Source organism: Aphis gossypii, chromosome 2 (genome assembly GCF_020184175.1).
Source record: "Aphis gossypii isolate Hap1 chromosome 2, ASM2018417v2, whole genome shotgun sequence".
NCBI lineage: Eukaryota > Metazoa > Arthropoda > Insecta > Hemiptera > Aphididae > Aphis > Aphis gossypii.
In genome coordinates, this window is record NC_065531.1 from 77,689,271 (window position 1) to 77,717,207 (window position 27,937).

Sequence of the window (27,937 nt, forward strand, 5' to 3'; positions counted from 1 at the left end):
TTCCACCGCAACCGCCACCAACGACCGGCGAACGACGAGGAATGTGTAATATGAATTTTGTGTTTTAGAAAAATAACGACTTTATAATATAATTCATGGCTCAAAAAACACAATAATAACTTTTTCCTCTACCCCTTGTTGTCGTTTGCACTGAATTCGCTAACCCGTTGTTTAGTTGTTTCGAAATATTCGGTGCGCTTGAAATATGGTATTTAGCATAGTTCAATTTTCACACAAGTTTCCATTATATACGTCATTACAGAAAGAATTCCGTAATTGTCGGCTGGAACGAGTTGTACAAATGGAATATGTTCAGTGATATTTTGAACGATTTATAATATTAGAATAATAATACACATATTCGTATTTGAAATTTTATTTTTTATTTTTAGAGATTTCAATTTGTAAATTAATTTTGTGAAATTCATGTAATTTTATGTGGAAAAAATATATACATGTTTAAAACTATTATAGAAAATGAATGCATTACGAAATTTGGTTGTAAATCCATTCATTATTCATATGTAAATTCTTTCCACGCGAGCAAGTCGTTTGACACAGACTAGTAGCAGTATTATCGTTGAATTAATTATTTATGTAAACCTCATATAAAATTCATAAGAGATGATGGTTTGAAACTAACAAAAATGTATATAAAAAATGAGATCGGGAGAGATAATAGCTGTATGTGTATAATTTATTACGTGTCCAAGTAATAATAATACACAGAGCATTTGAAATTTAAAATTCTCAATTTCAAAAAATATAAATAAAAATAATAATAATAAATTACGGGCATGAGTTTTTTTCATCTTTATTATTCATTCAAATTTTATGATATTTGTGGTTCAGTTTTGATAAAGTGTATTTGACAAGGAAATATTTAATGTCTGCTCGGGTATTATTTATGAAACTCAAGTATGTAAAGTATATTATTCGAAAAGCGACAGCAAAATGATGTCTATGCAGTTATGATGAAAAATAATACGAATACTTTCAAAAGAGCACTATACAAAAATATTATATTGATGGTACTATGTTTTTCTTATTTGGCGAAAATACGAAAAATCAATTTGCACTTCTAATCATCAATCATCGAACAAATGGCGAGAACACAGGGCGCAAAAAAAAAAAATAAAAATAAAGGGAGGGGAAAATATAAGAAGCAAAAATATTCAATTCGCATCCACGAACGCCACCGATTCGCGCCGTGCCAATATACACCATTATTGCGTAACACTATCGTTCAAACGAAATGCACGCGCGGTTGATTAAATCTCACATGATCACGGTAACCGTTAATTGGACGTAAGTAGCGTATAATTTAAAACTTGTTCAACGAACAATATTCCTAGCTCGGCGCAACAGAGGCCCGTGGAAAATCATTTCGCCGAATTTTTATCGTTATTATAATATTTTGTCGAAGTTTTCGTGGACAGTATGACGCGTTGAGTACGCCGCCCCGACTATCAATCTCAGCACTCGCAGTTATATATTTATTTGCATATTAGTATATTACGCAAGTGGTTGTAATATAATATTTCGTTTATTTGTATATTATATTTGTTGTGTTTCTTACTCGTGTTACGGTTCCAAATAGCTGAATGTTAAACCTTTATTTACACGTATATTTCACCATAATATATTGGTGTACCCGTTCTTATAATTATAATTAATTTTGTTCTTACTACGAGTAAAATAACTACTAATATAATATTATGACTTAATATGTGAAAACCAAATGTATCTATATAGGTAGATATATATATATATATATATAGATAGATAATATAGGTCGATATTGTTTAAAACAAGTTTTTACACCGTTAATGTATCGATCGAAAACTATTATACTTTTACAAGTAGTTACAGACTTCACGGTATCGAGTACTATGGGTATTATTTTTTTTAACGAACAGTTCGGTTGACCATCCGTCCATACGGTATGGGTCGATGAGAAGAAAAAACACTAAACAGATAGAAAAATTGTTGAGGTTAAACATAAGCCCACGAAAAATGAGGTCAACCAACTCGAAACGAATACAGAATGTTTAAGAGACATTAACAACTTAACTAAGAACAAAAAAAAAAAAATAATAATAATAATAAAGAACAAGAATTTAAGTATCGAGATCCACGTATACGTGGAAATTGATACAGATCGATTGAAGCGTGGTCACTGTTCGAAATAGTGTTAATTTACCATTAATCATTGGAATATATGCGCAATGACCGTATACCGCTATTTTGTAACCGGAATAGTATTCTAATAACTTTCTCGCTACTAAATTATATTTTATAAACCTATACAAAAAACGTGTTTGTGTATGTGTGTGTGTGTTTGTAATGAACGCGTAATAAAGTGGTTTTTAGTAACATTATTGTAATATTCGATAGTGGTTAAAAATTCGAACGCGTTTTATGTTGTTTCTTTTTTTATATTTTAATTTTCCCCGACGACTATTAGATTTTCCGAAAACACGTGTAATATAGATATAGTATACGTGGCTGGCTTTGTCTATGGTCTATACTTAGTCGATGCACTGGAAACAGTGTTATTATATATATTTTTTTTTTTTTATAATTATTATTTATAAAAAGGCAATGAGGAGGCGATCGTCGCAAGGAGGAGAAAAAAACTGGTTATGTTTAGTGGAAATTACAGAGCACCAGATGTGTAATCTCAGGTTGACGGCGACGACCGTGTTCGACAGTGTTATTATTATTACTATTATTATATACCCTTCGACATAATATCGGGTCAAACCCCCGATTATTATATTTACCTAGGTATGCGCATAGGATTATAGTTTTTCAACGACCGCCAATCATCAAATGCGTATAATGTATCGTGTGAATTATGTGTAAATAATATTATGATAGAAGTCCAATTTCTCCTGGGACCGATACGCACACACGGTTAGTTGAGCACAAAGCGTAAAAAAATTACACAAAATAAAACAGAATCAACGGTCTCTTAGTACAAGATCTTTTTCAAAAGTCAATACGTATTAAAACGTTAATATAGTGGCTAATATTATGTTCGATTTCCGTACGATTTTGTAGGATTTTAATATTGAAACAAAAGTATGTACATTGAAAATAGTTGTGCATTTGTGTACTTGACGCCGCCACAACGATATTACACCTGTTGGTGATAAAATACACTTCGAGCTCGCGACCAACCTTGACCAGTAAAATCGACTGCATGGCAACACCGCGGAGTACCTGTACCCATAGTATGATGTCTGAATTGAGTGCCAGGTGATATTAATTCGTTTGCACTAATTTTGTACGCTCATTATCGATTTCCATTGTTTCAGTGTACCTAATATAAAACATAATAATATATTGTCATGGCCGACCGACTATTAGTGACGGTAAAAGCTTTTTTCGTTTTTGATTTCAGTCCGTATAGTTCGATTTATTCCTCCCCCCACCCCATGTCCGATTATTGCACGGACGAGCATGATTACCGAACTACAAAGAAGACGGCGGCAATACCTGCTGTGATTATATTTAATTTAAAATATTATGCTAATGTTATTAATTCTATACTATTCGAAAATCGTACTTTTTGAAAATATATTATACATATTTAATTTAATTATTCGGCACTCTAAATCTTCCTCGGACATCGGAGAAAACTGGACATTCGGTCAGAACCGTAATAATTTTAAAATAACTGTCGTTAATAACTATGACTATAACATTATAGAACAATAGCCGTTGACAATGTGAGAAAATGTATTAAATGAACATCGTACTATTCGTGGCAGCTATAGTATTCACTTAAACTAACTTGTTCATTTAAATTATATGACGCACCGGTCTAACTTTAGAACGCAGAACATTTCCAAATGATCAGTTATTTTATTATTTATTTTTTTATTTTCATTTTGATTTATAATATTGTTCTCTGGCAGTGTTTCAAAACTTGTATATGAGAATAAAATACACACGCACGCGCGCTCGATCCCCACGTTCATGTGAGCTATTTCACTAATTATGATTTTGTTTATGCCACCGCCGCTATAGTTATTAATTATTATTTTTGGTAGAAATGATGAACGTTTATGGGTTTTAAGCATTTAAAATTTAAAATTTTAATGCAACGAGTTTGTTTAACAAATAATAATAACTGATGATAATTAACAAATAACAATAATTTGTATTCTGTATAATCACTATTTTAATTCCAAAAAAAAAATTGTCGATTTAAAATTTTCATCTTTGTATTTAAAGCCCCTCGGCCATCACGAAAACCTTCTAAATTATTATATATACATATATGTGAGAGAGTTCGTAGTCACGTCGCATCGCATTATCAGATCATTAGTTGAGTTTTAAATAATAATCCTAGGCTATAATTATTATACCTATCATTAAAAATACAAATCAGAGGACGGCTTGAAATACGACTCCTGGTGCCGGTGGTCATTATTACCTACTGCAGTAGACTATAATAGTGCTTGATCACATTTTCTTTTTGCCCATTAACCTCGACTGTTTAATTTCAAAAAAAAAAAAAATATTAATTAGATTTCATTCGTTGATAAATATATGACACATGGTGTAAGAGGGTGGTCGACAGAGAAACACTGCAACATATAGTGAAATTTAATAAATAACAGAGCACGAATCAAAATGTCAGCGTAAGCGAAAAGGTCATACAATGTAAAATCGAGTTTTTATTGCCGCTAAAGGTCAATTCGGTTTCTGGCAAAGCCTCTTGGTGCGTTGCTAGCTTCAAAACACGATTGACTTCTAAGATTACAATTTAATCGCGAGCCGACGACAAAGTGAATCGAGCGCAATTTTGTCTGTATTATCATACTTGCAGGATCTAAGGATCTGACAATTTATTTAATGCATAATAATATTACGTATATTAGTGTTATTCGTATTTCATAAAGTTAATGCTGTATAATGTTTGCATCGTTCAATAAGTATATCGTTAATCGTACTTAGGACTTTTCGAGTGACCCGATCATTACATTAACTGTAGTTAACGATCCCTTTGGAAATTTTGTCAGTGTGTTTTCCGTCGTTTAACCACTGAATACCGGGAAACGGCATACAAAGGAATAACAATAATAATAGTAATAATAAATAAATGCATTTATATACATAATAATATAATATTATAACACACACACACTCACACAAAATAGAATTATATGATGTGGTAGTACAGGTACAAAGAAAAGACGAAATATCCTTAGTCATTATACGTTTCTAAGCTCGGGACATGCCCACAAAACGAATACTCTAATGAACATGAAAATCTTTTATTATTAAACCGTAATAATATTATTATCGTCTCGTCGTCATAGACTAGTATTAATGATGTTTGCTGAGCCGAATGAAATTAATTATTGTTGCTTGTTATAAAATATGTATACGTGTATAGAAAATATTTTCGTCATTATGAAAGAAAAAAAATCATCACGAAGATATGTGGACTGCCATATTGAAATTACTCGGTCATTAATTATTATTGTTGTTGTAAGAATGAAATAGAATATTATGTTGTTCCCATTGTGTGTGTTTGTAGGAATAATATAATGCGTCGAATGTTAAAAAATGTACCTATTGATTGCTTTTCAATACGATTTCTGAATAATAATAATAATAGTAATAATAAACTAATTATTTATTCTAAATATAATTCGACAAACAATAATATAGGTAATGATAGATGATTTAAAAAATGGATTTCAATAATAATATCCGTTCTGAATTGCTCGTGTATACGGATACCTCTTTATGCATAATATGTATAATATGTAACATATATTATGTATATATAGATAATATATTTATGTATCTAGAAGGAAACAAAAACGATTTATACGATTTACATAGTATTGTGATCGTGCGAACGATTTCTGCCATATTAAATCCGATTATAAAGTGGTGCTAACCAGGTAACAGATCACGACCGTACATAATTTCAAAGCAATGATAATTTTGATATCGGGTAATTCAATACGTTTAGGCACCGACACTGCCGCACGCCGTTTACATAACATCGTGTACCTACGAGAGTGGCTATGTGTTATTATTGTAAAGTAACTCGAATGATTGTGTATTCAGCGCAACACATATATTTTATACAATATTACGGTTTATATGTATTATTAAATCGCGACGTTTTACACACTTTTGTGCGAGCACTACAATGGAATTCAGAATTCTCTCTCGTTCCGTCTCTTTCCACGCGGCACACAAACATATTATACACATTGAAAACGTTTCACGCGATAGTCGCAAATATTAACGGCCGCCTATCATTTCAACGATATAATAACGCGTTGTTATTAGCTATTATAATGTACCTCCGTGCCGTTCGGACGACGTACCTACGTAATAATAATATTATATGTATACAATAAAATAATGTGCATAATATACGTTGTAGAACTAAAAATTATTATTGTTTTACCGTTTTTTTATAAGCCCCATCTTCGGTTTAATAACATATTTTACATGGACGAATAATAACAATTACAGTTTAATATCATCGTAGTCTTCGTACACGTCGATATTATATTGCGCGGTCTATGTATAATCATACTATATAAAATATGTTATATACACGTATATAATGTGTTCTTTAGAATTAAAATTAGAAAAAAAAATTAATTATGGGGATCGAATTCACGAGCACCATTCAGCGGTTTAAATATGTAATTAGATAGATTAGATATTTTTTTATTATTACTATTTTCTGTACGAAACCGGTTTAAATTGTATTTGGTACGTCTATTTTATGGGTACGTGTGTAGTAATGGCCCGGCATTATGTAAAAAGAGGAAGAAAAATGAATTTTAAATCATCGTTATTGACGTTTTGTCGTACTATTTTATACTTAATTATGGGATATTCTCGAATGTGGTCCACGCGGGTCTGTAATAATAATGATGATAATAATAATAATATCCACTAAGAACGAAACACCGAAGGTCACAACATCTTCTAAACAAACAACGTCGATAGCGGCGTGCGGCGGCGAATAAGCTCATCTTAAATCGGCCGTCTGTCGTTGTGGTTATAATATTATAATAGTATACTGCTATTATATAAAGTTTTTAAAGAATGCCGAGTCAATGCCCAAAATATGTGGTACCAGGGAGCAATCGTAATCAAAAAACATGGGGGTGCCGAAGCCCCTATTCTTCAGTTAAACATTAGTTTTGCGATATTAGATAACACGATGAGAAATTTCACCCCCTCCCCACATCCATACTCATCATTCAATAATTTAATATTTCAGTCATTTTTTAATGACTTTTCAGTGTACATCAGTTAAGTTCGGTCATTTTAAGCACTTGTTTTATAAGGTCTGAATTTATATCAGTAAAAAAAAAATAATTCACTTGTTTACAGCGTATAATTGTAGTTAATATAATATGATATAGATACATATATGTATACATACATGTTTCGGCATTCGGCCTACGAGAGGCCCCTCTGTTTAACTGCAATAAAATTATGCACTTGTAATGAGTTTGTCCGAACGATCAATTTCGTTTCAAGCACAATTTTGATTGATGGCTTCCTGTTCTCCGACTGAATCTGAATTCAGAATTAAATTAAGAACTTAACGATGATGATACATTATTACATGCGCATGCTTGGCAGAGTATGCGATGCTCGTTCCACGTGAGTCTAAAAAAGTATGTGCTTTTCAATATAGTAGATGAGCAGATCTCAAAAAATAAAAATTACCATGATTTTTACGACTATATATGTCGTAACTACTAACCCGCTGTATTCGTGCCGCAGTTTTGTTTCGACGTGTTTGTTGTCAAGTAAAGACTAGTTTTTCTGTCATGAAAATCGCAAAAAAGCGAATACGTATAATAGTTACAAGGGTCGAATAATATATTCGTCGAGTATTCAAATAAAGCACAGTATTTTATATAGTTTAGGTCACAGTATAGTTGTGGATGATTATATTCAGGAATTATATTATAATGTGATGTGTATGACTCAACACGGACAGAGTTAATACACCCTGTATATGGTAATATAATATATAATAGACACAAGCAATATAATAATAATAATAATAATAAAATACATTTGGAACATGTTATTAACGCTGTCATTAAAACACGGAGTAGGGGTTGAGGTCAAACGCGTTGATAGACGAAACCAGTAAACGAATTAGTAATAACACTCTTTCCATTAAATATGGCCTAAACATAATTTCGTAAAATTTATACATTAAATACCATCGTAAGAATCGAGACGGGCTAATATTTATGTATGTATAAAAAAAGGCATTTACATAAATTTATTTCTAAAAAAAATTGAATATTTTCAGTAAAGCAGTACAAGCACAATGTTTTAGTTATTCATCTTAAAAGTTTAGTACCTATTATAAAACTACACGTTATAATGAATAATACTGTTGTCGAAACATAATTCGTTGGAAAATTCTATGAGAAGTTTCGAAAAGTTCCCAGATGGTGTGTATTTATGTTCGGAGGGGGGGGGGGTGAAGGAAAGTTACCTAGTCCGATGTGAGACAGCCTGCCGCGATAAAGTTGTACAAAATAAACCACTGATTTGACTGTAAATATAAAATGTTTAACAACCGTACTTAATAAAATATTTTGGGAACAATTCACGTAAAGAAGGACAATGGCTTAGTGGTCAAAATAAACAATATTAAAACTCTAAGAATAAATGGTAGCGAAATGCTTTTTAAAAGTCTTTTGTCTCGTAACGACCTTTGAATAAACCTCGCTGACGCTACAGTGTTACACCATATGTAATTTTATCTAATTGTCAAGAGGATAGAAAAAGAAATATAATACATTTTATACATCATATAAATGAAACTAACCAGAAAAAATACAACTTATACTTAAGAGATTAAGTGAAAACCTACTGTCATTAATATATTACGTAATTAATAATTATTCTTGAATTCGTAGTAATTTAATTTCAACAGTTTCACATCAGAATTCTATTTTTTTTTTAAAGATACTAGAAAATAATAAACACCTTTAGTTATTACACATAAACTTTTCTAATTTTATTTGGCTTTTAAAAATATTGTACGATATTAAGTGAATTGTATTTGGAAGATTCAAATTATCTACATAGTTCAAATTAATAATATAATATGATTGGGAACATTTAATAAGATCTTCATCGATTTGAATGCTCATTTTATAATATAAATCCCCTTTGAAAACCAACTCGTGCATTTCATATTATCTAATTAATGATAAATATTATACTTGGATCCGTTGAACCACAGACCCTTGTTTTAACAATTGGCTTGTTCATTTCTTTTACTTATTTTCACTTCTTGCTTTTTTTGAGCTCATTAAAAGTATATTGAGGAGACGTTCTTTTTCAGTTTTATTTTTTTTATTTTTCATTATTTAATCTCTCTTAAGGATCCCATTTTGAATTTGAATGTCTTTGTTATCCGTCTAGCATTTCAAAGAATAGCTTTGTAAAGTAATACGAGTAGTAAAAACCTACACAAAATTATTATTGTAGATATTTCATAACGCATGTTAACAATTTTTTGTTGTGAATCATTTTTTTTCTAATCAAATTTGTTCTGAAAACTCATAAAATATTATTCGAATCATCCGTACCCGCCACAATTCTCAGTTTGAAGATACAGATTATTGTTTTTAATATTAAATCAAGTTAAAACTTTATAAAGTGAGTTCAAAAAAATAATTAAACATTCCATTATTTATGTGCGATTGTACCTATATAGAATTCGCAAACAATATTGTGATAAGGAATAACGTAAAAGTCTATATTTAAGCGTAAATTGTAGGTACACGAACTCCAAGGATATTGATTATATTATATGACCCTGATAAAAAGGTGGCCTCGGATTCTATTTTTACAGTACTTTAGACATTCACGAAGAATTAAAAACGTTGTATTAAGATTATCATCCGAAATGTGTTTACGAAAATCATTCCCTGACATAACTCACAAGTTGCGACTATAGTGAGATAAAAATTTGCAAAGTGTGTACCTATAATACTTTTACATATTAATATATTTTACATAGTATAAAGGTATACCATTAGTATTGTTGAATTCGGCACAATATGTAAACCTAACTTAACCGTTGAGAAATAAAACCTTGAAGTACGCATTAACACATTAGAAGTTATAATAATATGTTAAGCAAATAATACAATAAACAATTGGAGGTAATTCAAATAAGTTTTAATGTACTCAAGTGAGGATTTGATATTGTGACGTAAACTAATATTTTCATATAAGTATATTACTTATATATAATACAATATTGCCTTCGAGGATTTAGTTCGATGAATTGCTGTCGTCACGATACGATTCGTTACTAAAATATTCTCAAATCCGATAAATCAAATCGGACAAACTGACGCACGTCATATTATCGCATAGTCGTATAATAAAATCATCACATATTCTTGGTAAACATTTTTATCTTCTATAGGTTTACCAGCAACATAATACTAAAATATTTTAACAGGTATTAAAATGCAAAATCATTTGCTAACAAATTAAAAAATAAGTGGAACTCTCGTTTTTGCATTTCAATGATATTGATCGTGGGCGTTGAACTCTTGTACCTGTAAATTTTCTCAGTAGGACCGAATAAATCACATTTGTGATAAAAAAAAAAAAAAAAATTATAAGTATTATATGTGTTTATATAAAAAAAAAAATTAAATATAAACGATATCTGATTGGCACTTATTGTAAAACATGCGCATAAACCACTGTTTGGTCTGCTGAGATGCATAACTTGGCATCGGGCAGTGATTTTGCGCAAATGTCTTTTTTGCGTCCGAGCCAAGGGCAATAAATCACACAAGAACACAAACATTTAAAAACACGAGAAAACGACATATTAACCCATTTACTCGGTTATTTTTCATTAAACGGGGGCGGGAGGATAAGAAAATAAAATAACCAACCATAATTATCGTCCAATTACTTACAAAAACGTGTAATAAATAATATTTCATTGTGCACGGGACAATAATAATATAATATATTATAGATATTTTTCAAATGACGCAATTGGCGAGAAAGTAACACACATAGAATACATGTATAATATATTATTATGTGCTCATTCTACGGATTTTTCATTTCGTATTGCAATAAATAGAGCACACGGAGCTCGAATGAACGCCAATCGATTTAATCGTGGTCGTCCACAGTAACTTTGAATAACGGCAGTTAAAATAAAGAAAAGGACAATATTATCATCACCAGTACTCGGAACTTTATCCGCTAAAAAACAATGAAATATGTTCTTTATGAATATGCACTAAAAAAATCTGAAATATGCCGTTTTTTTATCAAATATGCATTTATATAAAAATAAACTTTAAAGAATTCATAATTATTCAAAAAATTTAATAGTATGCAAAAAAATGCATTATATTTTTTAATATTATTAAAATACGATATTTTATTTTATTTATTTATTTTTTTTTTTTGATTGTACTTTTAATATAAAATATTAATATTAAATGTATAGAATACTATCCAAAATAAAGATGGTCACGGGGATGCGTAAAAGCTCTTTATTTTTAAATTTGATTTAGTTTGTGTTTAAAATTTTCTTTTGTTGATTTACTTGCATAATATGTATTAACATATAAAATCTTATTAAACATGCAAAATCACTTAATTCCGGTAAAATATGCAAAAATATGCAACATACATTTTTGGATTTGAGTTGTATGTATTTTGAAATAAATTTGTGTCGAATCAGATTTTGAATATGCAACTAAGAAATATGTAAATCCATCTAGTTCAAAGCCCTGATTATGACATATTATGCGAACATATATTATACGTATAATATTAGATTGGAGCGCATTGCGACTATTTTCGACATCGATGTAGTTAGGTGTATATAGGTCTAATTTATTGTATACATAATACGTATATACATATTTAGATATAGGTAAATCATAATAATCAAAAAACCAAAAAACCAAAATCTTAACACCGACGATCTCATTTTGTACGCGAGGTCTCATAATATTTTTTGTATTGCACCAATCATGATAATATTTTTGTACCTTATGTTGAATATGACGGAAAACAAAGCAATACATAGGATTTTAAGCTTTTCATCGCAACATCCAATATAATGTAATGTATAATATAATAAACCATTACGCTATTACTGTAATGTGTGCCTACCGCATACCCACGTCGGCGGGGACAATTTTAACTACCTAACTATCGGTATGACGAAAAACACATTAAAATAATGCCAAGTAAATAATATAAACAAATATAAACACACACACACACTTATATTATACATATGTGTTTATATGCGTACGCAATTAAACGTGAATCGTTTAGTCCTCGACCAGTTTTCAATGTGAATCGTCTGTATAATATAATATATTATGTATGTATGTATGATGCGTATAATAATAACATTATATTATAAGTATACGAGTGCGTTTTTAATAGTACCGAACAATAGGCTATACTCCTGGAAAACGCGCCACACTTTATTACCTAATAAAAATGTATATATAATAATATAATATATATTATACACATATATATTCCGTATAAAAAACATGTTTAGCATTTTTCATTAAAACTTTTTCCGTTTGGTTTATACCTTCTAAGATTTTACGACTTTTAACTCGATATAATACCTCTGTTTTAGTAATAATTAGAGTGACGATTTCGTTTTTGCTTTCAATAACGGCCGTACTGTATAAAATCATTATAAGATAATATGTATATATTATTCAAACGAATCGTGTAGCTTGATTTTATTTTTTCGTTTTTCTAGACCGCGATTTTGCTTACCTACTATATTATAATCATAATAGTTCTTTGTGTATTTGTGAACCATCATCATAATGTTACAAACGTCTAGCGCGCGGTGTACAGCGTGCGGAATGTAGAACATTAAAACCACAAAAACGATAATAATAAAAATTAATAAAACAATATTGCGGTGTGTTCTACAACGGGTTCGATTTACATGTGGAAAAATAATCATTACAGTATAGTCTGTTCAGTTTTGTAAAAATAAGAGGTTTATGAATACGTGCGTTAATCCGATTAATAGGTCTTTATATTATAGGCGTATACGAATCTTTTCTTTTCCTTCAAAATAATCATTACCACGAATAATACGGTGAAAATTGTTTACTTACGCGTCAGTACCTTTCAATCTTTCTTAGCTCTTGTACACAGCTGTATACTTTAAGCCGATTCGAATCTCTTTCTATACATGCACTTTAATCAATACTGCTTGGGGGAGCGCTCCTCCTCAACGCCCCCACCCCATCATCACCGCCACCGCCGCCATCTTCGCCCATTAGAGCGATTTAATTGCCTCTGACGGTGGGTTATTTATTTATATAAAACATTCGGCAGAGGAGTATAGAGTATTACGGGGAGAAATATTTACATATATTTCCCGTGCATCACACGATAAATATTATGCAGTAATAGTTTTAAAAAGTTAAATTAAACTGCACGAGTGTTCTTTAAGTCGTTCGTTAGTTTCGCAGAAAGTTTAAAATAATCCTTTTATAAATTGAAAGAATAAAAAGTTTAGGTCGTATACTGCATTACAATATCAATCGAGGAGGTGAGTGCGTATAGAATAACGTCATTGCATTATTTTTTACGGTCCATGTGTTTGATTTAGATTTTTAGCGAAATAGAATGATTGAAAAAATATATAATAAATACCTAACAGAAACCAAAAAAAAAAAAAATCGCCGTCCTGGGTCGCCTTCGATTAATATTTTATCGATGCAATTTACATCGTTATACGTCCCATCATCCGTCCGGGGAGGATATAGACTATATATTATTATATGTATATAATACACCTATATGACATTGCCGCAGCGGTGGATGTAATAAACGGTCGATCGGTACGTCATCAATTACGAGCGGTCTGATATTAATTCTTAACCTTGTGTTTTCCAAATAAGAATAATATACGTCTGGGGTGGAGCATTTTTATTTTTATTTTTATTTTTTTTTTTTAAGGGTGATGGCTATATGTGGAAGATGAGGAGGACGAGGAGTGTACGAGAGATATAGACGGATACAGCGCGCGCGCGAGAGAGAGAGAGAGCGGAGAAGAGAGAGATAAAGATATATTGAGAGAGATAGATGAGTAGTCGGTTCTTTATTGTTCGGTATAAAATAAATAAATTGAAAGCGGCGGCGGCGGCGGCAGATCGCAGACAATGAGGTCGGGTAATAAACGAGACAATTGTAAATAAAAGAAAAATAATATATATAAATGGTGGTATTTACAACGGCAGAGCTTATTTGACATTTACTTGACGTGGAAAACTAGTTTTCGTGTTTGCTTTTGTCCGGGGCGCGTGTTTGCGCTGTTTACCCCTGTCCGTCGCCGGTCTAAATCGTTTGCAGGGGACGTCGCGGGGCGGACGTTGTGGTGTAGCATATAGTTTGGGTGGTCCTCCGCGCCGCAGTGACCGGAGGACGGACGTCACGGATAATTATCATCGTTATTATTATTAACCGAAATTTAATAACAGTTACGCTTTTCGGCAAAGTATCCATAACACGATTGTCGAATTACCGATAAATAATATTAGCATAATAATGTTAATATAATTTTTGATTGGATCGGAACCATATTGTTTAACCCTTTCCCTCAAACATTTAAGTCTTTTAAGCGATAGGTAAATAATTATTTTGTATACGTTATAATAATATATGTTTATCTATGTAGATATTATGATACATGATGCCCCGTTTATATAATATATAACATAAATAGTTTACGGAGTTGTCGTCGGTCTTACTAAAAACAAATGTTATTTTCAATAAATTGAATTATGTCTGATACTGTCACTATAATATATTTCACGAGTGTAACGCAATACGTTTTAATGAATATAACACAATAATTACTTTGTATTGATTGTCATACAGACGTATTCCTTTGTTTCGAACGGTAAAAAAAAACAATATTTAATAAGGTACTACGGACAATGCAATCAATAACACAACCCTAAATTAATGTTTTTTTTCCTCCGTGTATACGATTCATTAGGTGCACCTAGTTCTACCCTTTACGCGTGAAGGCGTAACGTCCCACAGTGATATATACACGTCCGTACTTACATTTCAATATCACAATTATTTATCGGCTTCGCATTAATTAGATGTACATTGTTCGGTGCGCCTCTAATTATAATAGTATATATTATTATATTATAGTAATTTTCTTCTGCACAGGTTTTGATTTATTACCGGTATAAATCATTAAACCGTATGCGACGGTACCGGGTTTCGTATTTCGTCAGTGATTCCCAATATAATATTGTATATTTTTCTTATTAATGTGACGTCGTGCGACAAAGTCAAGCGATACCTATTCCACGGTATTGACTCTTTATATATTTGTAAGCTCGAGTTGGTATAATCATACGCGTAGTCAATATCTACAAACGGTTTTGGATACGTCTTATTTACTTATATAATATTATTATTATTATTATTTAATATTTATTATCATTCTGCGTTATCGCATTCGTGTGTAAGTCTCGAATTTGTAGATCCGTACTAGATGATATTTCCGGGGTAAGAACTATGGTGATAGCGAGGGGTGGGGGAAGCTGCTGTGCGATAATAACAGTAAGAGGATAAAATCCGATAGGTTTGTTAAATGCGCGTTTTCTGGCGGCGAGCAACGTCATACACGATGAGAACCACTGCTCAGACACGTCGTCGACTGCCGCTGCAGCAGTTGCCCTCCGAGTAATTATTATTATAACGTTATTCCGTTATTCCGCGCTCCCTTCGGTAAAAATCGTGTGTTCGTCGTCTACGGTTTTCGACCGTGGCCACAACACCGCAATGATATTAATTTATTATATTATACGAAGATAATATTCTAAACGTTTTTCGTTTTATTTTTATTTCAGAGGACCGACAACCTGGACTTGTCTCTATCGGTCGCCCACAACATGCACAACAACAACAACAACAACAACAACAACCACTACACAAGCATGGCCGAACACGTGAGTCTCCTTTTGTATACCATATTAATATATAGATGTATATTATTTTCATTAGTGGCTCGGTTTAACTGGTAAGTGATTAACAGGATGGATGGTATAATATCACTGCGGTGCTCGGTATTTTATGGTAATATAAGCATTATTTTTCTTCTTTTTTTTTTTTTACAATTAGTGTTTTTAATATTACATTCCGGCTGTATAAAACAATAGCAAAGCCATGTTTAATGTTGAATCGACAATATTTAAGTCACGCCTTTCGTTTATATTATCACTGAAATAATGTCACGTGGAACTATGACGTTCAAGTGTGTTTAACGATAAAATCGAACGATTTATTCGACGACGATATTTTATATTTATTGTCGTATATTAATGCGTGACGTGCTCACTCGAATCTATATTGTTGCCTTAAATTTATTGTGCAGCTGCTGTACCTATACACAGCAGCGTAGACTTGTTGATGTTTTTGGCGTACGAAAGAAGAAGAAGAATATTATGACGATACAGTCTGTTTTTGGGGGAAGAACGGATGGCTATAATACAAGACAGAGCGCGTATGTTAGCATCGAGGTAGTTTTACCTGTCGTGTTGTAGTTGTATTCGAGCTTGTGTGTGTGAGTATGTGTATATACTGGACTACAAAGAAAAGTCATAAATTTTAATGGAATGCTTAATAAAATGGCTGAAGAAGAAGGGAAAAAAGTGTTACCACGGTTAGGTGCCCGGAGAATGTAGATCGGGGTGAGGGGTAGGCAGAGTAAAGAGATGGTAAGAGAGAGAGAGAGATATTTGTTGAATTATTCAACAAATATGAGGCCATTGTATGCTGATTTTTCAGTCCTCTCATAAATTTATCAACGCATCTTTCGCGATTTGTATCGTTTTATGAAAAAAAAAATGTATATGTAATTGGCGAACCAGTTTCTTGTAAACAATATTTGAAAAGAAACGAAAACAAATGAATAAGTATTGTATATTATAATAATATAGTAACTGAAATTAGCCATTATTATTATTATTATTATTGGTTCTATCCCCCTCCGATGTGACGCATATATAGTTATGTTTTTGAAACGCCCTTCTGATATATTGCCGGTACAGTGTGATTAATCGTTTTGCTTTTTGGAACATTACTGCCGAACGAATGTCTTACAGGTTAAGTAATATTTCGAATATTGTTAGGTTTTTACGAAATCCTTATCCGTATTTTTTTGAATATCTTTCATGCACTACACACACCATGATAATTAGGATACAAAGAGGCCAGACGGACCGACGTATAACAGCTGGCCATGGAATGTAATTCATTATAGTCATATATACATACATATATCTTTACACCCCTTGTCCTTCTCCTGCCACTCATAGCACTTATCGTTTTTTTCTTCACTATACACGTTTCTTCTTTATTTAAATAAATGCACTAGTACCTAATATTCCAAAAAAACACTTTAAACCAGCCCACTAAGATAATAAAATGTGTAACAATTTTCTATCGTACGTTCACCGCTGTACAGTTCAAGATAAATATGATTTTATTTATTCAACAATTGCGCGAAGAATAAACAACTCGTTTATCTCTGTAGAACCATTAATCCTGCTGAACGTTATCTGTATGTGAACGCCGGAGAGTCAGGACACAAAGTAAATTGAAAAAAAAAAACGAAAACAAATTCAACACACAGCACAATAGGTGCCACAATTAGTATTCTTGACATTAATTATGAGTTATAACAATAAAAATTATTATATTATAGTTGTTTCACCGGTTTATATTTCATTTATAAATGCATAATGTCTATTGAATTTTTATTTTAATAGTCATTACTATTTTTAATGTATTGCGATTATTATCAATGTTTAAAATTCGTGTTAAGTTCACTTAAATGTTATTTGTAAGATTTTATTGTATTAATATATTCACAATTCACAGTTTTTAATCACCGTACTGTTACTATAATACAAAGCTGATAAAGTGTTAACTTTTTTCGATATCCATTATATATGTATAAAAATGGACTAACTATCGACGGATTAACAGAAATACAAAGATTTTAGATAGGCCTTGCCGAGTATTAAAGTTGTATTACTTTACGCGTCTGCAGCGTGCTGGGTATAACGTCGAAGCAACGAAATGTGACAACGGATACCCGTAATACCGGAAGGAGACGCGTCTGTGCACCAATAGGATTTGGTTAAGTCTACCACGGTTACGATTTATAGGTAGATAATTTGGTGGCGATAAAACCACAAAAATATATTATGCTTATAAATAAAGTGACTGTCAAGATTTGTATCGAGCAAACCCTTCTTAAATAGATTGTTAAACAAGATTTTTTTCTCGTTTTAAGTAGTTTATGCTTTGAAAAATATACAGTGAACCAACACAAAACTATTTCCAATAGATATTATATCTCTAATATTTCAATATCGAAAATGAAAACCAGTTTTTTCATCTTGTTCGTCGACATTTGATGCTCAGAGTCGTTTTTCTTATTTTTACGAGCCTCAAGAGCAATAAAATATTCTAGTTAATTCCACGTGTTATCACTGAACGCAGCTGTAAAACCAAAGTTAAGAACAAAGCTTCATATTACCTATTCGAAAACACACAATTTTATCTAAGCTGATGCAATCCTACTGTAAATGCAATAAATGAAGTCACCTAAATAAACATAATTTATGTTCATTAAATTACTCGATAGAAATAACCAACCAATGAGTACGTATAGATTTGTTTTATACTTAATCAACATTGAACAATAGTTAGAACAAACAATTATAACCTCTTAAATAATCACGACGTTTGTGTTTAATATTTGTATTTGTATAAATGCTTAAGGTAATAAAATATTTATTATTTTATTTATCGTTGTTAGGACAGATTGTTGATTTTACCTAACGAAACGATTGACCTTGATTCATGGAAATAAAAATACATTTTAAGCTGATGAAATATTAGAATATTTCGCTTACGAACAATATTTATCAAAAAGGTTATCAAGTATCACATTATTCCCATGCAATTTGTTTTTTTAATTTTTTATTTCAAGCGTTTTTACCTAACGGATTTAATTAAAAAAGAAAAAAAACAATTTATTATATTCTTATAAATTATTCACGATTTTGTATTAACGTAAATTATTGTTAAATAAATCGCGTGGCAATTAATTAAGAGTTGTGCGTGGTGAAGGTTTTTTTCCAATCTTTGTTATACAATAATAATTGTTTTTCTCTGCAATAATGGTTTGATCAATCATTATAAACGCACGCGTTTTCGTTGTGCAGTGGAACTGTGGGACACAAAGGACGCGAACGTCACTAAAAAATATCAACAAACTGAAGTCGTCACACAGACTTTTCGATCTTTAATTTGTACTTGCACACGCGTGCGCGCACACTGACGAGCACTCAAACCGTTTTTCAACGTTTTGTCTCGGATATTTGCGGTCGTACAATCATTATTTATGTGGCGTGTGATTCGCGTTTCAGAACGTTTTGGCCGTTTCGGGATAAAATAAATGTACATGAAATACGAAAGAATAGAAATTAACGAAAAATAATTAATATAAACCGAATATCATCGAATTCAATATTCGATTCACTTCAACACGTAGTTACCTACTATAAAATATATTATACGCGTGTGCGGTGACGATGCGGTAATGACAACACGCGGAAACGGTAGGAGAAAAGTCGTCGGCCATGTGAACACGCGATCTTGTGGCTTCTCGACCATATGGAAGATTTATTAAAAATAAAAACTGTAATAATAATAATAATAATATTAATAGTGTCTGGTTAATGAACGCGTTTCGTGGTCGTGGCCAACGACCTGTACGGGTTTCCTCAGCTAATACGGCTGATTGGTTGGATCGACTCCCATCCGCATATTATTATACCATCATTATAACAACAAAAATATCGATTTAATATATTATTATATGTTTACGTTGTTAGCCGATACTTGTAGATTATATTTTGAGGGGGGTAGTCCTTTGACGAATTTTCAATCACGAATCACAGGCCGTCACAGTGAACATATTATTATAATACACAATATTATAATAAATGCGTACAATATGTTTGACCCGCGTCAAGACGTTTAGGTCCTATACGGTTTTAAGTATACATTTAAAACCAGTAACCTTCGTGTGTAATTCAGGGTCTCCAAAAAGACAGTATAAGTCACATATTACTCAATATTACAGTGATTTACAGTTGACTGTTGGTAAGACAAAAAAAAAAAGAAAGAAAAAAAAACAGAATCCGATATTATCTCACGTAGCATTTATACTTTAGTCGCGTTCGACCTTGATCCTTCATTAAATCTGACCGGCCAACTGGCTGCTGTAGTGCAGTGTTCCGTTTTACGTTTTATATATAACAAACGACGTGCTTAAACGTTCGTTTGTTGAAAACAATCAAATACATTTATGTCGCCGTGTTAATTGACGATGTTTTTTTTACATTCAAAAAGATATTTTTTTTTTTTTCGTTTTTTAATTAAAAATATGTTTTAAGACGTATGGAAAAATGTTTTGATTATTCTGTTATGTCAAAATATTATTTATTTACTAAAATCACACAAAAAAAAAACATGTAAACCGTGAAATTCTAAGTACAAAAATGTTTGTTGAAATAATATTACATATTCGTTTGTAATGTTACGCGAATACAATTTAACAGAAATGCGAATAGATACGGTTGAGAAATTCAAGGAGATCATATTTAGTATTTCTTTTATGTTCCAGGTTCAAAAATAATTGCATATTTATTATTTATGTATTTTTCTTGCAAAAACAACATTAAATTTCCGTCTCATGGGAATACAATTTCTTGGGAAAATGTTAGAAGTTTTGTTAAAAAAAGTTTTATAAAGTTACAAATGAAAACGGTGTCCTTACATGAATATCAACTTTTTTTTACAAGCAGTTTTTTTGCAGATAAAATAAAAACCCAATACATAATGATCACTTATTACAGTTTTGATTTACTTATTTTAATTTGAAATAAAGAATTCTTTTTATTTTTATTGGCCTTATTTAATCTACAAAACTTTTATATGGTCTACAAAATGTTAACATTTTAAATACTAAACAATTTATGGTCTTGTCATGTTAATTTTAGCTAGTTTAAGTACTTTTAAAGAATTTAAATCGGTTATTAAAAATTTAATTGCACGTCAAAATGATTTAAGTTTATTTGAATAATACTGAATTCACAAATAATAATCCCTATTAAATTTAGTGTGTTTGTACTAAAATTAATGAATAAATACTTTTTATTGTTAAATTTCCAATCCTAATAACTAACAAGCCCCGTAGATTATTATGAAATATGATTTTAAATTAAATATCAAAAAATCAATGAAACATCATGGCACGGCTTGTTGGCTGAGAGGAAAACAAATTATGGAAGTTGTTTTAAAAATGAACGAGTTCGGGGTAGGCGTAGTAGGGAGAGGAGGGAAGATAATTTAAAACAAATACAGAAATGAGAAAAAGCAAATAGCAATTTAAAACAAAAGGCCATCATGAATAGAAATTTATATTGCCCTGGAGCGCTAATTACAAGTAGAAGGTTGAAATAAATTGTTATTGGCTCAGTGGTTACGTTTTTAATTAAGAAAATGTTTCTGAGCACTCATAAAACATTTAATAAACATATGGTTCGTTTCCAAATGAATCTGTGTGTAACTTTTTTCGAACCACTCATGTCGTTAGTAGCAATAATTCAACGCTGGTGTTAAAAGTTAAAATTTAATTAAATATGATTACTATAAATATTCATTTTTTTCGATTTTTAATTTTTAATTTTTTTAAAGATCATTTAACAACAGGATTCTTAAAACTTTTTTTTAAAAATTACAATACAGTTCAGTGTTTAGAGCGTCAGTTTTCAATTATAGCTTTATAACAGCCATCCATTTAGCTTATAATGGATACATGTAATGCACTAAGAAAGTACTTTTACAATACTTACATTGTCTGCACGAGTTTTTAAAATGCATTGAAAATGTCACATTTCGTACCTCGATAATAATATGATACAATGTCGTTACCGGGATGCGTATTAATTTCAGAATCAGTAGGCACGATCGAATTCCCGGTCCCGTGGGTAATTTCGCTCCCACCGCGACGAAAAAAACTGAAATAAAAATAATACTCTATCTAATAACTGCTCGAAAATATAATGACACGCAACGAAATCCTAAAGATTTCGGCACGTTAATTCGGACGACCCTTACCGGCCACTCAATGACATTGCTATAATAAAATTACTTTATTAGGTATATCATTTTTAACGTGTTATATTTTATTTTCAGACATTTCACACACCGAGCTTTGGGGACGAAGGTTTCGACATACCTTCGATGGGCAATCAAGGAAACAATTCGACCACCTCGCCGAGTTGTAACAACGTGTCAAGTCAATCTAACGGATCGGCTGATTCCATAATCACTTCGCACACGCAACCGCAACCGTCGTCGTTGGCATATCAACATAGTCAAGTGAGTAGTGTTTTATATAACGCTTTAGTTGATATACATATATGATATATCACTTTATAAGAACTGGAACTCGGCAATTATTGAATTTGAATATTTTTACTTAATAGTCTGAAAAAATGCCGTGTAAGAAAATGTTTAAAACATTTTTAATCGCATATTTCTATTTTGTTATATAAGTTTAAATTAATATTAATATTTATGATTAAACATGTGATACGAATTTAAAATTAAAATTTTTTTCTGATCATTTCATTTTTTACGATTTCGATAACGACAACTGTGATAGATTTATCACAGTTTTTATTTCATATTTTAAAAATTTTGATTATTTGTAAATGCGATGAGATACAAGTTTTAATCAAATCTAATATGATTATTTTATTTTAATAAATTACTGTCAATAATTTCCGTCATACATTGACAAACTTTTACACTGCTTGTAAACAGTTTTATGTGATATTATATTATTATATAATATGATGGTACGTTTAATGGGTCAAAATATTGTTATAAGTTAGATGGTTTGGTCTTCAGAAGATTCGTTTTCGTCGCGTTAGGTGTGCCCATTAACATTAGAGTAAGTATTAGAAGTACTTACGCTCTAGCATTCATGGGTGCGTCAAATGCCGTGGCCGATCCGATCGATCGAAAATAAAAACATTTAATTATTTCCACCAACATAATATACACAGATCGTATATTATTATTCGATCGTGATTTATGAGTACTAGTTTTATGGTTTTATTAAATTTAGTCATTTGGTGGAAATTTCCCTTTGATAAATGCGCGTATTTATTATCTTTGCCTTTTGGTTTTCTTTTAAACGGACGGTCCGTGATGATGTATGTTAACACATTAATACTACGATTTTTTTTCTTTATGTCACTCCCAATATTTATGAGGCAAATCGTTTTTTTTTTTTTTTAACTGTTTCTTTATTTATAGTTTTATATGACCGAAGGCTAATGTTTTGACACAAGATTCATAATTTCCTATAAAAAAAATTTAAATAACAATAGTGATAAATCTTTTTGAATATTATTATTATGATGGGGTAATATTGTAAATTGTCTTTTTTATGTACAAATAATAATAGACGAATACAATCGATTCGAAAAATAAATTAACGTTCGTTTTAAGTGTTTTAACATTGATATAATCAATTGAAGTTACGTTTTTAAATTATTGTTTTTTTATATATAATAAAATTTAGTGTTTTAAATATATATATAAAATCTACATGTTATATGGTTTTCCACTGGCTTTTACTGAAAATATTTTTAATTTTATATGCAACGACGACATTGATGTTGGCATAGCACTTAATAATCATAATTTATTATATTATAAATATTTCAAAGAAATTGCTTTTAATTTTATTGTTAGCATTTTATTTTAGCTACCCTCGAGGTGTTTTGACTCTATCTTGAGAACAAAAAAAATATAATTATATTAACAATAATAATAATAATAATATGATTGTTTTAAACACACGAAGTAACAAAAACAATAATCATAATGATGAAAACAATCATAAATAATATTTACAATTAGGTATTTTGCTTAACGAAACTTAAAACAAAAACGAACCAATTTAACTAAATATAATTTAAATTTATAATTGTCGTCATTGTTTTTTTACGTACCTGCGTTATACTTTAGATTGAAGATAATGGAAATAATACAATATCATTTTTTTTTCTTTTAGCAGATGATGAATCACCATCACCCACAGGACACAGGCATGCAGGGAATGAACTCGCACAACTCACACCATTCGCATCAATCGGCTTACCAACAGCCACTGTACTTGACCGGCCACGAACACGGCCTAGGCCTGAACGTCAGGTACGTGATTTTAAACTGATCAAACAACGGTCTCGATTGCTTGTTTTTTTTTTTTTTAACACATTTCTACAGTACCACCTGTTCGTTATATTGTATTGTACAATTAACGTTATAGAATACCTAATAACAATATACATGCCAACCGAGTTTTCCAAAATGTTGTTTATATTTTTTCTTTGGCCCAGATTAGCGCAATATTGTTAGTTTTTTGAATAACGTTCATCTATATGAATCAACACGTGTTAAATGTCTTACTATCGTGGTACAAATTGTTTTCATCGATTTTCGTCTCACTGTATAGATATCTTATAATATGTATATTGTGTATGTATAGCAGACTTCTTCGGACTATTGTGTGGATACATAGTAACACACTTAACGTAATAGTTCCAAAGGCGTCTCGTGACCACTTATAACCGTCCTGAATTAGTAACGCAACACTAATCTCCGATAACACATTTCAAGTGCGAATCTATCTCGTGTTGGGTATTCTTTGGAGGGACAGTGTATAATACGTGTACAAATAATATGCTCGATATTTAATTGTCATTGTTGCAACGATTTGGAGGCAGACGTCACGGTTCGGTCGAACACCGGTAGAATAACTTTTGTTGCCTTTACTATACGCGCATAAACGAGAACACCGTTTGGTTAAACTGTTACACAAGTTTCTCTAGGTACTTTTATTTAATTTAGTTAAAATTTATTACGTCGACAGTTAATATTTAGTCATTATTTTTAACTCGTATTCAAACAAGAGTTATGCGATGAATATAGTACAAACAAATTACGTAACTCTGTGCCCCGAGTTCAAGAAACATTATTAATTCAAAACATTCAAACACAAATAACACAGCGTTCGTTAATTGAATTCACCGCGACGTCATTTTAATGTAGATGAATCTATAAGATATAATTTATTGAGTGCAATTAAAACTTGATGTGTATAAATTTATGTATAATGTATTAATAGTACTAGTAATATACTCATATTCATTACAGCCGTTTTAGTATTTAGTGAAATATTAATAAATTCTTGCTAATAATCAATTTAGTAATTAAAAACTGATCAATGAAATAACGTGTGGTTTGTTAATCAATATTATATTCGGGTCGAGGAGAGACGGAAGTAAAACTTTCTCCAGAACACGTACTTTGAGTTTTCAGGTTAAATACGGTCGGTGATTTTATCCATAGATTAGAATTATGTTTGGACAGCGGTTTAAAATTAGAATTTCTAAAAAATCCAAACGATTTTTATCTAGAAAATAAATGTATTCTGTCGTGTAAATACACAGTTAATGTGGATTGTTATTTTAAAGTACATTTTAAATTACTTTTTACGCTAGCCATAAACATTAATTTAGTAGAGAATATGATGAAATTACAATAAATTTATCTAACTTTTGAGCTCTTGCCCAGGAAAAAAAATACAAAGAACAGGTTATTTCTCGGCTACTACGTTTTACTAACACAAACTTAAATATAAATCATCTTTGATGGGGCTTTTGTAATATTTCAATGAAGAAGTTCTTCACTTCCGTGTCACTAAATGTATTAATTTTTTGTATTTAAACAGTTCCAGTTACTCTCAACCAAGTTACACTCCGTTGAACAACTCGAATACTACGAACGGCGCACAAAATGGCATGATGTACCATCGGCACCACCAAGCGGCCAACCAACAACAACAGCATCACCAAGCGACTAATCAACAGCAGCAACAACAGCAACAGCAACAGCAGCAGCAACAACAACAGCAACAGCAGCAGCAACAGCAACAGCAACAACAGCAGCAACAGCAACAACAACAGCAACACCATCATCAACAGCAACAGCACCCACCCACCCACATGCCACAACCCACCCATTTACCCGCCCATCATTACACCAACATGGGTCCACCGGCCACCAGTCCACTAACTCCTTCGCTGGACATGCACCGACACTCCAATCCGACGCCAACGCCGGAAGGTATAAACACTACTAGTGACGACAGCGACGACAGCACACCGCATCAAACTATGGTAAGTCCTGATTTTAACTCACCACCCGGAGAACTGTCTCTTTAGTTAGAGGGGTTAGATTATTAGGAAAGACGATTTTCTGAATAAATTGTCATTGATTTTTCTCAAAGTTTTTGTACACACAAAACACCTTTACAACCAGTTCAACTTCCGAGAATTGTCAAAAATCACTCTCCCTCTCCCGGGCTCACTTCGCCGTTCTCCAAACACGATCCAGTAAAACGACTACTGTACTCCATTCACCTTGACCTCTGCATGTCATCGTGACTGACGGTGGCCAATTTTTTAAGTTATGTATCAAGATTAATTTTTGAAAAGGAAATCGTTAATGGTTACGTGTCATAATATTCTCGGAAGCTGGTTAAAAAAAAAAAACTTACTAAAGCGGTTTAACATAAAATGTGTTCATGTGACTATAGGTACCGTTCAAATATTTTAAGCTAATATTCTGTCTTTACATATGTGCCCCATAACGTTCTAACGTTCCAAACCACCCAAATAGGCAATGTACATTTTATGGTTTTGTAATATTTCATGGCGATCGTAAACGATTTTTTGCAGTCGTGGTGAAGAGATTCATGGCTCGGAATCTAGATAGCGTAATTTAACTTCCAATTGTTATTTTTTTCCCCGTTGTTGTTGCTGTTATTCGCAACTTCAATTTCCTGTTTATGTTTTTTGAGTGTTCAAAGTAATCCAATAATGTCATGTAAAGTGAAATAAAAATAGGTAGGTGTTTTCAAGTAAAATTCTAGGCAATTCCGTTTGAATAATGTATGCAATTTTATGCAAAGGGTAGGGTTTATATTGCCTCTAAAAAAATAAATATATACATATATTTCCTTCGCATCCATATTTCATACGGTATTTTCGGGTTAAAAATGTGTTATTATCGTACGATACTCTCATACATATTTCATGGGACTTGTGAAATATATATATATATATATATATGTTTCTTAGTTAATATTTATCAAATAATTGAATGCTATTTGCATGGGCTTAAGTAAAAAAAATAAATAATAATAATACAAAAGAAACAAATTACCTATTTGAAATGTGAGGAATATGAAATAAACAAACGCCGTTTTCTTTGACGTTATAAGAAGGGTGAATGTTAATATTTTTATATTTATTTCGCTGATGATATGTGTGCGTGTAGGTGTTTAGGTAAATAGACAAATGTATTAGTAGAATTTGTTTCATCGTAATTTATACCAATTCTTTTTTTAGCTTGCAATCAAGAGGGAAAGGTTATCTCCGGAACCGTTGGATGGTTGCGGGATCATGAAAATGCAACAAAAGAAGCCAAAACCGACCAAAAAGAAAAAGAAAAGGGATCCCAACGAACCACAAAAGTGAGTACCTTAATTATTTTTGACGAATTGGTTTTGTTCATGCCAGCTTACTAAATTGGACGAAAACTAATACAAATCCGAAGGCGACGACGAATAATATTCGATCACGTGTAATAATTATCGTCCGACAGT

At 31.4% G+C, this 27,937-nt stretch overlaps 1 protein-coding gene across 4 annotated transcripts in view; it reads left to right on the plus strand.

Moving 5' to 3' along the window:
* LOC114131749 (GATA zinc finger domain-containing protein 10-like) overlaps positions 1 to 27,937 on the plus strand; it is a 102,651-nt gene that overhangs the window by 55,625 nt on the left and 19,089 nt on the right. For 3 of the 4 annotated variants that reach the window (XM_050201613.1, XM_050201615.1, XM_050201616.1), the window contains 5 exons: positions 15,960 to 16,058; positions 22,387 to 22,572; positions 24,281 to 24,420; positions 26,000 to 26,447; positions 27,681 to 27,805. In XM_050201613.1, the coding sequence (XP_050057570.1) occupies positions 15,960 to 16,058; positions 22,387 to 22,572; positions 24,281 to 24,420; positions 26,000 to 26,447; positions 27,681 to 27,805 (998 nt within the window). The remainder of the gene's footprint in view (positions 1 to 15,959; positions 16,059 to 22,386; positions 22,573 to 24,280; positions 24,421 to 25,999; positions 26,448 to 27,680; positions 27,806 to 27,937) is intronic. The other variant, XM_050201614.1, reaches the window with a different exon arrangement.